Source organism: Psammomys obesus, unplaced genomic scaffold, assembly GCF_907164565.1.
Source record: "Psammomys obesus unplaced genomic scaffold, mPsaObe1.curated_primary_1811, whole genome shotgun sequence".
Classification (NCBI taxonomy): Eukaryota; Metazoa; Chordata; class Mammalia; order Rodentia; family Muridae; genus Psammomys; species Psammomys obesus.
The window spans coordinates 7592678-7607532 of record NW_026596125.1 but is presented as its reverse complement, the minus strand read 5'-3'; the positions used below and the strand labels follow the sequence as shown (position 1 = coordinate 7607532).

Genomic DNA, 14855 nt, shown 5'->3' with positions numbered 1-14855 from the left:
GAGGCTACCCAGTCATGTTGATTTCAAGTGGTTTGGATTCAGTCTTCAATGCTCCGAACAGCAAGAAGAGAGAGTTAATAATCGAAAGAATAGGGAATTTAGTTTTTAATTTAAAAATAAATCAACAACTTGACTTTTTTAATTTTTTTTTTTTTTTTTTTTTTTTTAATCAAGAGATCTATATTAGAAGTCTTGGTCAAACTAGAGGTGATGGCTCAGGGTTTTTCAGCCAAGACTGTTAGGACCATTAGAATTGATTATGCCAAAATAGAAATGTAGTAGAGGAGCCTGAAGTCATAAGGTCAAATTAGTCAGAAGTGAGCCAGTGAGAATAATGGGTAAAATGGAAGCATGATATTTACTCAGTGAAGGAAAACATCATTCGTTGGGTGAGGACACTTGCCCTTCAGAGCCCATAGTCACAGGCCTCAGGGCTGTCCTGTAGGTAGAGATTTAAGTAATCACAATAGGTCTTGGCATCAATGAAGTGGGATGATACCACAGGGTCTTTCTGCATGGCTGCCATCCAGAGCTTGAGTTTGGGGGTGTGGGCTATACACCTGTGGGAAGACAAGATGAGAGACGTGAGTGAGGTGAAATAGATAAGCATCTCAGAGTCTCGAATCACCACCTAAACGTGTAGAATGTAGAACGTATTCTTAAAGACATTTCTTTAAGATGCAAGCAACCGACTAGAAAGGTTTTAGATTTGAGTGCCACTGAGGTCTTTTTTTTTTTTTTTTTTTTTTTTTTTTTTTTTTGTCACAGAAGAGGAAGCTGACTTGAGAGTGAGTGGCTTGGTCCATTGGTAGAACTTCACACTGAGAGCTTGACAGACAACAGAGTATTAAATACCAATTTTCTATATGAAATGTGAGTAGAAGTAGCCCCAAACAGCTGTAATTTCTAAGACATAGAAGTAAGCCAGTGTGGATGACTCAAAGCATGAGTTTAGAAAGCAATATGGAACTAGTAGAGGTAGGTGGGAAGCAAGTAAGAAAAGTGAGTGATACCAAGGTTTCACCAAAGAGGGAAATTGAGAATATTGATTGGTTAATTAAACCTGTACTGATGGAGCGTGCGTATAACTAAAATTCACTGTCTACACTCTCATGGATTCTTAACCAGCAGAGGGTAAATTTTTAAAACACTGTATTCATGCCTCCTCCTTCCTGGGGCTGAGCATGGGTAGTGAATAGGTAATCTGACAGGTTCTTTAATTCCAGGACTTTCCTCTCTGCTGTTCTCATTCATGCCAATAGTATTAAATATTTATCTTAGTTCAGAAAAATATCCAGACATAATATTACAGCCCTCATCCTAAATTATGCACAAAATATTCAAATGTCTTACTCATTGAGTTCCAGTGCTTCTAGTCGTTGAAACCAAGGCCAAATAAGATAATCAATCATAGAGAGAGAATTCCCACCAAAGAAGGCTGTCTTCACATTAGTCATAGCCTGAATGTTAAAAAAGGTAAAGTAAGTTTATTTGTGCAACTTGAAAAACATCATCAAAAGCAACAGATGCAAATTAGATAGAGAATGTCTAAATCCCTTTTATCCTGATACAGTCAAAATGGATTTTTGTATTATTAAAAACCCTCTATAACCCAGCAATTTTAATTGGAACTCTAAAGATAATACACGAGTGGCTCTCAACCCTCCTAATGCTGTGACCTTTCAATACTGTTCCTCATGTTGTGATGACCTCCAGCCATAAAGTTCTTTTCATTGCTACTTTATAACTGTACTTTTGCTGCTATTGTGAATCATAATGTAAATATCTGTGTTTTCCCATGGTCTTAGGTGACCCCTGTGAAAGAGTCATTTTTTTTTTTTTACTTTTTTTGAATAATTTTTATTTTTTATATTAATCACAGGTTATTTACTTTGTATTCCAGCTGTAGCTCCCTCCCTTATTCCCTCCCAATCCCACCCTCCCTCCCTCATCTCCTCCCTGCCCCTTTCCAAGTCCACTGATAGGGGAGGACCTCCTCCCCTTCCATCTGACACTAGCTTATCAGGTCTCTTCAGGACTGGCTGCAATGTCCTCTTCTTTGGCTTAGCAAGACTGCTCCTCCCTCAGGGGTGGGGGTGGGGGTTCAAAGAGCCAGCCATTGAGTTCATGTCAGAAACAGTCTGTTCCTCTTACTAGAAAACCCACTTGGATACTGAGCTACCATGGGCTATATCCAAGCAGGGGTTCTAGGTTATATCCATACATGGTCCTTGGTTGGAGAAACAGTCTCATAGAAGACCCCTGTGCCCTGATATATTTGGTCCTTGTGGAGCTCCTGTCCTCTCCAGGTCTTACTAACTCCCCCTTCTGAAAGAGTCATTTGACACCCCCCCCCCAAAGGGGTCACAACCTGCAGGCTTGAGAACTGCTGTTAGTATACAGATATGTCAGGAGGACAAAGGTCCTTGTACTCACAGCACTAGGGAAACCAGAAATGTTAAACACACAAGGTTGTCTTCTCAAAAGACGTATAACCTGTTCTACCCAGAAGGCTAGGAGTGGACATGGCTAGTAGCCTAGGTGACCCCTGTGCTCTCTGCGAGGCCAGGCCATACCTGGCTCCCTTAAAGCTCCCATAACCAGGCCTGGAAGTGGCTAATGGTCTAGATGACCTTTGTGTTATTTGTAAGGCCAAGGGCTCCCTGAAGCTCCCACAACCAGGACTGGAGGTAGCTGACAGCCCAGGTGACCTCTACGTTATCTGTACACAGACTGAAACCACAGCAGATCCTCCCTTAGGCCCTAAAGAAAACACATGGAGCTTATCTCCACAGTCCATCTTCGTGGACATGTGTTTTGAGTTTCAATGTAATTATGACTTCCTGCACAGAGGACTGCACTGTACCTAAACACACCTACAATAAAGTACCCAGTGTCTACTCTACATGTTTGAACCACCATGCTCTTGAGACCTGTTGAACAAAATTTCCTTCTCGACTCTCTCCAATTGTCACTCTGCCAACTCTGGTGGTCGCAGAAACCCCCAAACTGATGTATACGGAAGTACTGTTTAGAATAGCTCAACTGTGAGCATGTTACTGTCCAGAGTAAAGAAGCTCTGAGACAATCAAACCTTAGAACACTGGACTGCAAATAGGAAGGAACTAGACGTAGCATAGATAACTCTTAAAACACTAAAGCAGAGTGGAAGAAGCTATTAAAACTTGCACATTGTACAGCTGCATTTGTTTTTGATACTCAGGTTTCAACAACGGGAAATTGGGAATATAAATTGGTTAATTAAACCTGAACTGATAGAAGGAGATAGGATGCATATGACTAAAATTTATTGTCTGTATATGACACAGCCAGAACCAAACCAGAACCAAAGCAGTTTGCCCATTATAAGTGACCTCTGTAGTCTTCCTCAGGCACCATGTAATGTTATGCAGTATGGATAGACTGTTTATGTCTTTATGATTATTTGTCTTCTCTGCACTAAAATAACCTGAAGAATGTGGACTACATCTTCCCAGGGTTCTTAAATCTGTGATTTAAGAACAAATATAAAACCCCACAATGAATTAGCAGTACAGAAAGTAAACTGTACCATACAGCAGGCACAAATTAAAATGCCCTATTAAATTGTCTTAGGGGAGCCAGGCATGGTAGTGCACATCTGTAATCCCAGCACTCGGGGAGGCAGAGGCAGGAGGATCTCTGTGAGTTTGTACTCAGCCTGGTTTACAAGGTGAGTCCAAGATAGCCAAAGCTACACAGAGAAACCCTGTGTTGAAAAATAAATTGTCTTATTGGTTAGAAAAGTAAGGAAAGTTACCCAAGCCCTTTTAGGAAATTAAAGTATTGATGATAACAGACCCAAATAAAGATGTCAGAATAGTAATAATGGGTCAAACCCATGAGCACATAGAAATTGTTTAGAAAGTCTATAACACACATAAAATGCTAATGAGAGCAAGATGCCATCCTAATGACACTAAGGTGGTTCAGTACCAGAAAAGTCCATCTGTAAGAGCACTATGGGAAATCAGAAAGTTGGCATGGCCTACCTGCCTTGAGAGCCATGAGTAGTAGGTTTTTTGGGTTAGAGTCCATGGCTCCTAGGGCACTGGGTGTCTTTCAGTTCCTGGGAAACTGAGGCAGTCCCTCAGGCAGTGAAGCATTCAGGAGGCCGCTCTGCAGTTCTCTGTGTGTTCCTTTAGTGGCCAAGGAAGCATGGGAGCTCAACAGGACAACTGCTCTTAGACATTAACCTTGGGTACCTTGTGTAGCTTGCAAAGGTCACTGAATCCTGGCAACTACAGCTGTATTGATCCTGGCAATTGCCATTATATTCTGTTTCTGATAAAGGCATAAAAAGTCTGATTGCTCTAAATAAAAATTGCCACAGCTTAAGTTTTTCTGTGGCAGCCAGCCTGGCTTAATTCCTTGAGGCCATGTCAGGTGACCTGGGCCCAGTAAGTACCTTGGCCCAGTGCAGGTGCACAAGCATCAGGTTAAAGGGACCAGGTTCTGTGAACAGATGCCAGGAACATTCACACTCACAGTGTAAGAATTATCAAATTAGGGCTGCAGGGATGGATGGCTCAGAGGTTAGGACATGAACTGCTTCTCTGTGGGAGTAGAGTATGGTGAGTGACCACATCACATAGCTCACAAATACCTTTAACTCTAGCTCTGGGGATTCCAAGCCTATGACTACGCCCACCTGCACTGTCCCCTCACAGACACATAATTAAAAGTAATAAAAATACAATCTTAAAAACAGCAAATTAGTAACAGGAACATAGTGAAAATAAAAAAACAGAACAAATTCCATGCTTAGTGATAAAATGTACCCCAGTGAAGGTAGGTAGTACCTATGTGAAACTATGGTTAAGTGTGAACAGACTGTCCAGAAACCAAGAAGAAAGTTTTATGTCAAGGCCTGAGAACAGGTCTTCCCAAAAGCAAAGATGCATGGGCTTCCTTGTGTGTCTGCATTTCTGGCAAACTTTGTAGTGGAAATATTTATTACATCAGCAGGGAGAGGCAATACAGTGGCATCCATTGTCTGATTACAGCTAGGTTAAATTATTAAATATATGAACATAGACTAGGAACAAGAATAGAAAAATGGAAACAAGTGATGTATTATGGACTGTAGGTAATACTTTTTTATTGTTCTTCTAATGCTGATATACTAAATACTTCAAGCCCATAAGCATGTGTAGTCAAGCATGCCTGTAACACTAGCACTCAGGTGGCTGAGGCAGGAGGATCATGAGTTTAAGGGCACTGCAGGATGCATAGTGGGTTTGAGGCAAGTTTGAGATACAGTGACACCTGTTTTGAAAAACTAAATAAAGTCTATGATAGTACTTTTAGGTCTTGCTTTGTATCATGAATAGAACAGCTTACAGAAATGTGTTGTGATTTACTTTTACTTGATACTATTTCTAATTGTCAGTATTTGGAGAGTGAGCATAGGAAGGGAGGAGGGAAGAAAGGGAACAAAAATAAAGATTATCTTTTATTATGGTGAAAGCTAAGAGAAATGAGTACCTCCTCCAGCTTGCTGAATTCTCTCCTCAATTCTTCTTTTATGCCAGGATGGTCTTCCTTCCTCTTTGCCCTAATAAAGCTTGTAACCAGTGGCGGCACCTGGAAAGAGAGTATTTTAGTTTGTCAGTATGAGGCTAATGCTTCCCCAGCATACACACATACAAACATACCAGAGGCAAGTGTAGACCAAGTCACAACGCTGGCAAAAACCATGGCCCTGATACTACAAACCTTTCTTGTAGGTAAGGTTGCTCTGAATTTTGTAATCTGCAGATAATGGAGCCCACTTTGGCAAATCTGAGCCAGAAATGTCATAAATAGGCACTGCATGACCTAGAATTGAACAAATGGGCCTGGAACTATGGGAATTTTCTAAAATAATACTGAGAAATAGATTAACCAAGAGGCACACTGCTGCCAGCGCCAGCGCCAGCGAGCACTACTGGCGTATGTGCTGGGCATGTGTGCTGCCGCACACGGGAATGCTAGAAACCCTTGCCTAACATTGCTCCCCTAGAATTTACTCTCGCAGCCTCCACCACCTCGATACCTAGGAGGGAGACAACACTACCTCCTGCGTGCTAGCATTACAGGCATGCCTGACCACACATGGCTTATGGACGTGTGTGTGTGTGTGTGTGTGTGTGTGTGCGCGCGCGCGCGCGCACACGCATGCACGCGTGCCCTCGTGTGGTTATGTGTACTGAAGTGTGGGGGTTCAGTGCACTCACGCCTGTGCAGGTGGAGGCAGGGCAGAAACATCAAAGACTTCTTCCTCACCTTAGCCACCATTTGGCTGGGTGTTTCATTGAGCCACAAGTTTCTGGTATAGGCTGGCTGGGGAGGGAGCATTCTGGACCCAGGTATTACTGACCTCCTACCCCACCCAGCCCCCTTCCACACACACACGCAGCAGTGCTAGGGGGACAGGCACACAACAGCCATCCCAGTGTTTTATGTGGGTGCTGAGGAATTGCACCTGAGGCCTTGTGCTTGCAGAGAAGCATGCTTGCCCATAGAGCATTTCCTCAGCCATTCTTGACATTTTTAAAACTCCACAACATTACATATAAATGTCCCAGACACTTCGGCTATTTTGCCTTTATCCTACTAAGCCAGATGACTCCCTTGTCATTTTACAATGTCTCCAAAACAGAATGTTCTCCCTGTCAGTCTCCCTTCTTCTAAATATTTTTTAAAAACGATTTCTTTCTTTATAGACAAAATGCTTCTTTAGATACTGACCATACTACCAAAGTAATCCATCTAAATGGACATAGCACAGCATCACTATTCTCCATGTCTAAACACATACCTGTTGGTCATCTCTCTGCTAATACTAATTTGAATTAATTCACTCTGATGCTAATTTAAGATGCAAGCTCATTCTTCCCCATGTACCTCAGGGGACTGTCCCTGCTGAAGACTGGCAATGACAATTAAGAGATAACACTAGTAGGTCCCATATGTCAGAATCTGCTCTAGGCACTATGTGTTTGACCTGTTTACAGGTGAACTAACACACTAGAAGTAAAAGAAGCGATCCGGCCCCAAAAGCACACACGTATGAACATTTTCCAAGCTAGTCACACACCAAGGTAGCTATTGATCGGGTACGGAAGCTTAGCCCTCACGTGGTACTCACAATCACAGGGAGCAGGGGCAAGAAGGCAGACAGCTGTGAGGGCAGAGGGCTAACTGCCATGATGAGGAAAAGCTTACCAGGGAACAGAACTGGAGTCTGGAGCAGCCCAGACAAGTTTCTAGAAGGCACATGTCCAAGCATATAGATCAAAGATGCCTAAGCCAAGTAAAAGAAGGAAAAAAGACACCCCGCAAGAACTGGGAAAAGAGGGATGTGTGGCAAGACTGAAAAAAAAAAAATCATCAGAGATGGAGTCAGAAGAGAGGTAGAGTCAGGAGAGGAGAGGTGGAGTCAGGAGAAGAGCCACTAGGGCTGACTGTGAAAGAGAAGCAGGGAGCAGAGCATGAGGGCCTGGCAGGGCATGGTGAGTGGAGGACAGCCCTCTGTTAACGTCCCCAGTTTCCGAACCATCACAAAGGCAGCACTGATTTAGCTTAAAGTGAGGGGTTTTTTTTCAAACAAGAGCTAGAATTTCTTCCACACACCTTAGAGAACAGCTCAAAGGTCATCTTCTGGAGAGCTTTCTCATAAGGGTCATCTGGAAACAGCTTCTTCTCCGGGTAAGCCTCATCCAGGTACTCACAAGTGATGACAGATTCAGAGATCAGGTGACCCTGACTGTTCTCCAGAACTGGCACCAGCCCCAAGGGATTCTTCTTAAAAAACCACTCGGGCTTGTTTTTCAGGTTGATGTTGACGATTTCATGCCTGAAAGACACAAGACTACTGAAGAAGGCACGGCATTTCTGTTGTCCTGCATTAGTGTTGATTGTTCTGCCATCTACTTAGTTGACCAGGCTTGGATTCAGGAAGAGATTTCTGCCTCAGTCTTCATCAGGCTGCGTGAAAAGGTTTCAGTTCTTAAACTGTTGAAGAACTTGGTTCAGATGCCCTCCTGCAGGTGAATCAGACAAGGCCCTCATCCGTGTTTATCTATGTGTTTCTCTTAATGTCATCATGATCCATCTTCATCATACGGTAGACCTGCCTTCTATTTGAAGGTGGAACCCTACTTATAGAGCACCTTCTCTTACCCACTCGGTGGTCACTGGCCATCAACATTACATACTGGAAACACAGCTGCAGTGAGCATGGGAACTCCGGTGTCTTCTGGATCCTGATAGGAGACAACTAACTGGACTGGGCACAAAACCACTCAGCATATTAGAATCAGCCTGATAAAACATTTCACTTTTGATTCAGCTCAAAATGAGTTGAACTGATTCAACTGAGTTCATTTTGCTAATATTAATTTTTGAAATTCTTAAAAGGGTATTTTTAAAAATCCTTAAAATTTCATAAAATAAACCAGATTAAATCTACGTGTTTTGATAAGTTTTCTTTAAAAAAAAAGCTTTAAAAATCGTTAAGTATGGGGTTGGCAAGATGGCCCAGTGGTTAAGGGCACTTGCTGCTCTGGCAGATGATTTGTGTTCAGTTTCAAGGACCCATGTCAGGGCTTACAACTGTAACTCCAGTTCCTGGGGATCCAATGCCCTCTGTAGGATCCTGGAAGCACATGGTGCAAAAAAACTCATGTGCACACACACACGGTGCACATGAATTCATGCACACATGTGCACACATGCACATAAACTCCTGTACACACACGGTGCACATGAATTCATCTACACACACATACACATGCACATGAAAATACAGTAATTTTAAGTATTATACAAAGTAAAAAGGAAAGAATCCACTGGATCCAGGCTAACTCCAGACTGTAACTGTATACACCTTGTATCTTGCAGAGACTGTAAAAGAAAGGAAAGTGTTATACTCCTTAAAGCAATGTCTGTATAACTTCATCAGGAACAATGTCCATTAGGACAGATCATTCAAAAAGTAAGATATCCCAGCATGGCTGATTTCCTGTTTCCTCACCACAACAGAATAGACTTAGTTTATGGATTTAAATACATAATAATTCACAAATACAACCAGTGCCAACACTGAAGTCAGAGCGTGCATGCGCATGTGCGTGCATATGAGTTGGAAGGTTCATGTACTGACAATAATGAACATACAGACTAGCTGCCAAGGGAAATCCAAACCTCTGCTATAAAATAATGCCCATATTTGAGAATTATACTTTGAAAACGGAAGGTGGATCTTGGGCTTTGAAGATCAAGAACACACACACACACACACACATGCTGGAAGTTCAACATTTTGAGCCAGCAGTCAACACACCTGAGGTTGGAGGATGCTCCTTACACAGACCATGTGACAGAAATGAGCTGTATTAGATGTCACTGCCCCAGCAAAAGCTTCCTGGGGTTCAAAATCTATCTTTGAACATCGTAGAACAGTTATGCTCACTAACTGAAGGCACCCCTTCCCCAGTGAGGCCCTCCCTCCCCGCTGTTGTAGTAAAATAATTTCAACTTTGCTTTAGAGAAGTACTGGTGAGAAACATTAATTCTTTTCCACCCAGAGTTTCAGCGGGAAACACATAACCCCGGCAGGTGCCTCTGAACCCAGCTGTGTCCTGTTCTTGGACGTTCCTACTGCAGAAGGACAATAAATATCTTTTATTTTTCAATTCTGTTTGAGTTTCTTAGTGCTGATAAAAGTTTTGACTAATGCAGAAAAAAAATTTTCTTTAGGTAAATAATATAAAAAATATTTTCTTAGGTGATCAAGACCATGAAAACTTCTCCAAATGAAATTAAAATCGTTACGAAATGATAGTTAATTTAAAAATACTGCCTTAACATTTAGGGAAAACTCCCCATGGACTAAAAGCAGTTTACAAACTTTCCCTGTATACATGAAAAATTCTTAAGAGTGGGCTTCCAAACAGCAGGCTGTCTAATAACTGTTCAAAAGATTTCCCAAGACACTGGAAGGAAAATGAGCCATGGACACAGTATCGGAGAAAAGCCAAGTGACTCACCAACTGTAGATAACCCGTAGGTCAACGACTGTTTCAATAATGAGGCCAAATTTGCAAAGAGACTTAGACGCCGACACTTCCCTTTATTTACAACAGCCCAACCCACAGGGCTGTGCACAGGAAAGTTGCCTCAGAGCTCTAACCTTTGTGCTCTGTGAAGCACTGTGGGGACGCCTCTAGCTGAAAACAAAATTCAGTGGACCAAGAATGCCGGGTCGAGCTAAGACTTTCGCCTCAGTGTTCTATGGCCTTGCACAGACCTCTGACTCTAGTGAGGAAACAGCTTTTCCAAGCCGTGGAATGCTTAAACAGGCCAGCCTGGAGCCCTGGACTCCGTGACGACTCTTCCCTAGAAGAGGGTGTGAAACAAAAGACTGACGACGGTTTTTGCCCTGAAAACCAACGCCCCGAGGGTCTGAAACGCCAGCTCGGGCGGCTCGGGTCGTCGCCCCCGTCCTCACCGGATCCCCTTGGCCTTCAGGACCATCAGCGTCCTCTGCGCGAAGGGGCAGAACCTCATGCTGTAGACGCGGATCACACCCTCTGGGACCGGGCCCGGGGGCGCGCTTCCTGCGGGAGAGTGAGGCGGTCACGGCCCGGCTCCCAGGGAGATCCCGGGCGTCCCGGTCCCCCGAGCCTCCCCGCCGCCGGCAGCCTCACCCTTCCCCAGGCTCCTGGCGGATGACCCCGACATCGCTGCAGCGTGCACTGCGAGGGCCCGCGCGTCCGCTCTCGTTTGCCGACCACTCGGGAAGCACGTGGCCCGGCCTCGCCTGGAGCGCCTGAGCTCGGCCCCGCCCAGACCGCGCCCCCTGGCCCGGAGCTGGCTCCGCCCTTAAAGGGAAAGTGGCCGCTGCGATCCTGATCCTGCCTGACCCACCCACGGGCTCCCATGATAGCTGCAGCCACAGTGCTTGGAGGAACAATACCATAGAGACACCACACAGGGCAGTGCTTGAAAAGGGGGTCTACGCAGACAGTCCTGATGAGACCCGATAGGCTGGGGTCAGATGGAAGGGGAGGAAGACCGCCCCTATCAGTGGACTAGGGGAAGGGCATGGGAGGAGAGGGAGGGAAGGAACGTGGGGTTGGGCGAGGACAAGGGAGGAGACGAGGGAGGGGGCTGCAGCTGGGCTACAAAGTGAATAAATTGTGATAAAAATTTTTAATCTCAAAAAAGGGGGGTTGCTGTGGTTCCTTGTGTCATGAGCAGGCCGCCTAGTGATTCACCCAAGCAGAGATGCTCAGAGCTTCCGCATTCCTCCAGGCAGAGGGTGTGTGCCTGTCTGCTTTCACACAGGACTCCGGCCCTGGCCTCACAGACCTCCCACACCCACTCCCGGGCATGCCTTGAAGGTCCACGTGGTACTGTCCTCTGGACTCTGACCCTTGGTGCTAGGAACCCCTGGGCTCACTCTCAGCTCTTGCTCTGCCCCAAGATTTCCAACTTAGGTCCTGTGGCCTGGGCTCAGCATTCCAGAAGGGTCGCTCGGACGGCCCTTGCTGTAACCCGTGGATTCTGGAGGTGGACATCTCACCACCTGGACAATCTTCTCCTTTTTCTGTCACTGTCTCTACGCCCCTCACAGAAGCACATTTTAGCCCACAGAAAAGAGCACACATCTGGATGTTATTAGCCTCAGAACGTGGTTGTGCTTTCAAAATTCCATCCATAAAACATGATTGGAAGCTCTAGAAACAGCACAATCTGCTTTAAGCACCGTGGGCTGAGGATCTTTAGCGTCTTGAGTCTATAGAAAAACGGTCTGGCCAGAGGGTGAGCACAAACTGCTTCTTTTCACTTAGGTGTCAGGAAAATAGGGTGGAGTTTGTGCACACCAGAATTTACAGAGCCGGTGGTTGAAAGCTACTAACTCCAGTGCTGTTCACGGAAGAATATGTCTAGTTTGGTTTCCAGCTTATTATTGGAGAAGCAGAGAATGTCCTAGGAGCCCGCTCCAGTTTTGATCCTGGCTTTTCCTTGTGTTCACTAGAACTGTAGAACAAAGTACCAAAGTGATGTAACCAGCAGATACATCTACCAGTCCCAGTCAGGGAATGGCAGCACCCTAGCAGGGGAGCCGTCCCATCTGGCTGGAGTAAAGAAAAAAATACAGTTACAGCAAACCACTGTAGTAGATTATCGGTCTGCATTATAGTAGTCTTAGCAGTTGGGAACACAGGACTTGAATATCTGGACACACATCACTATTGGACACAGCTACAACGGCACAAGACTACATAATTTGTATTTGTAACTGTCAATAATTAACCTGGAGAGACTAATTTGAACTGACTATATTACAAGAAGATGAAAAACTAAAACCCCAGTGGTAAGAAATAGTTTTTACCTTCTAGTAATGTCTACCTTCACTGCCCAGATGTATCCACTTGATAGAGCAACCTTCTGTAACTTTTCAGGAGAGTGACAGGTAATTTCATACTCTTAAACATATAATCTACAGAAACAGGATTAAGCTCAGGTTGACACTCACATTAACTGCCCCCCAGTTGACGTCCTAATGAAAAAGCAATATGACTATTCGCTTTTACAACCAATTCCAGATATCAGAAAAGGTACCAGCAGGCTCCACTCATTCCCCTAAACCCAAAGACACCTTGGATTCCAGGAATAGTAGAGCTTTGCAGACAGATTGTCTCCTGAGAAGATCACCCCAAAACAGGAGCCATCTTGTGCAAATCAGATTGTCCACACAAGCACTAAAGACTCCTTCAAGGTCATCCTGGAGAAACAGACCGAGTTAATGTTCAACCAAATCACAGTCTGAGCAACACCATTTAATAGTGCATGCCTCTTACCACTCCCCGACCTCTTCCTCCACTTAACTCTACGGCTCCTGTCAGCACCCTCAAGGGGGGATTAAATACTTAAATGGCCATTTTGATTAAAACCTTCTCATACATTTTTTACAATTACTTTCATTTCTCTTCTTTGGGCCAGACTTGGGTCTCTAGCTTAAGGCTTTGGTCACATAAAGTTTCTATTTGGTTTAATTAATTCTCTGACTGTCCCTAATAGGGAAAACAGATTTTATCAAAGAGATATCATGGACCTGGCATGGTGGCACACACCTTTGATTCCAGCACTTGGGAGGCAGAGGCAGATCTCTGTGAGTTTGAGGACAGCCTGGTCTACAAAGCAAGTTCCAGGACAGCCAAGGCTACACAGAGAAACCCTGTCTCCAAAAATTGTGAGGGAGAGAGAGAGAAAGAGAGGGAAGACTACTGGCTAATGATTGAGTGAATAAGCTAGGAAGGCCCAGTGTCCATTCAATGAAAAAAAATCTTCCCAATAAGAATCAACGCGGAAACAAATGGTCCATAAACAAAGGAGCTTAAGTTAAATGACCAGGAGAGGAAAACGAGTTAACTGAGGTTTAGTCATGTAATGGATGATTAATGGACATTAATAGACTACGGATCTAGTTACCAACTCAAGTGCATCCCAGAACCCTTACTGAGTCATAAAAGCAAGACACAACAAGATATATGTTATGGCTATATATTAACTTTAAGATGTGAAAATCAAACACATATTAAAACTGCCACCCATGTGTATGTGGTAGAAGGAAAAACCACCTACAGTCTTTATGGTGGTGTAGATGCCCACAGGGAGGAAGGGAATGGGGGAGAGCCAGTAGTGTTGTGCAGGGGATGATTCAAGGATTTGAACCACTTTCTGTTCACAGGAAGATGGCTTCTGAGAATGGCACTGCTGTGACACAGGATGAAGTAGGGGCAGGGAAACAAGGGAACTTTCTGTGCAATTTTTACTGTTTCAGGGAAAAATTTAAGAAAGAGATTCTCTTTTTCTTTTTCTTTTTGAGACAAGATATCCCTACATAGTCCTGTCTGTATTAGAACTCACTGTATAGGCCAATCTGGCCTTTAATTCACAGAGATCCACCTGTCTCTGTCTCCCAGACTGCTGGGATTAAAGGTGTGCACTACCATCACATCCAGGAAAAAAAACAAAAACTGGATTCTTTAGAATAGAAGAACACCTTTTTCCTGTAACTGCTGAGGCCTGAAATCTACTGCCATCTCCGGGTAAGGCATTGCTGATGGAGGTGTGATGGAGGTCAATACTGCTTTGCAAAGGGGGCTGAAGACCACCCATGTCCAGGACAGCCTATCGCGTGGCATATGCAAAGATGCCAAAGCCTTAGAGGAGTGCCAAGTCCCTCTGTGTGCTGGCATCCAATTGTAATGAGTCCATGCATATCAAGTTGGTGGAAGCTTGTAATGAGCACCGAATCAACCTAGTTAAGCTTAATGACACCAAGAGACTAGAGGGATGAGTAGGCCTCTGTAAAACTGATGGAGAGGGAAAGTCGTTTAAAATGGTTGGACACAGTTGTGTTAAGGACCATGACAAAGAATCTCAGGCCAAAGATGCCACAAAAAAGTACTTTAAATGCAAGAAATGAATAAATAAAAATTTTGGCTCATGGGGAGAAAAGAATACAAAACCTTTTACTGTTAAAAGGCAATTGTCAGTGGAGTCCTGGTGGTGTACTCCTTTGATCTCAGCACTCAAGAGGCAGAGGCAGGTGGATCTCCATGAGTTTGAGGCCAGCATGGTCTACAGAGTGAGCTCCAGTACAGCCAAGGATACATTAGCAACTGTCTGAAAGCTGAAGCAGAACTGTAGATGCAACTATAAAAACATGCTGAAATACATTGTTAAATGCAAATGCTGCAAAACACACTATGTAAGAGTTAACTGTAGATTGTAAGATGTCTTTCTTCCTAAGAACT

The 14855-nt window shown here is 44.1% G+C and overlaps 1 protein-coding gene and 1 pseudogene across 1 annotated transcript; one reads left to right on the top strand and one right to left on the bottom strand.

Annotated features, from left to right (window-relative positions):
* Window positions 1–339: 339 nt before the first annotated feature.
* On the bottom strand, window positions 340–10863 carry Gsto1 (glutathione S-transferase omega 1). Its single transcript, XM_055630034.1, has 6 exons — window positions 10734–10863; window positions 10535–10643; window positions 7657–7879; window positions 5527–5625; window positions 1354–1460; window positions 340–560 (listed from the first exon to the last, which is right to left on the bottom strand). Exons 1-6 carry the CDS (start codon window positions 10765–10767, stop codon window positions 407–409), a joined length of 726 nt encoding a protein of 241 aa, XP_055486009.1. The 5' UTR covers window positions 10768–10863; the 3' UTR covers window positions 340–406.
* Window positions 10864–12595: 1732 nt separating this feature from the next.
* LOC129665202 (40S ribosomal protein S12-like) lies at window positions 12596–14524 on the top strand (annotated as a pseudogene).
* Window positions 14525–14855: the final 331 nt, after the last annotated feature.

What these genes read in the sequence shown, in the direction of transcription:
- Gsto1 (XM_055630034.1), bottom strand. Translation starts at nt 10,767, where the DNA reads ATGTCGGGGTCATCCGCCAGGAGCCTGGGGAAGG. An exon ending in CCTTTGAGCTGTTCTCTAAG is followed by an intron (nt 5,626 to 7,656) that starts GTGTGTGGAAGA and finishes CTCTCTTTCCAG; the next exon opens with GTGCCGCCACTGGTTACAAG. An exon ending in GAAGCACTGGAACTCAATGA is followed by an intron (nt 561 to 1,353) that starts GTAAGACATTTG and finishes GTCTTCCCACAG; the next exon opens with GTGTATAGCCCACACCCCCA.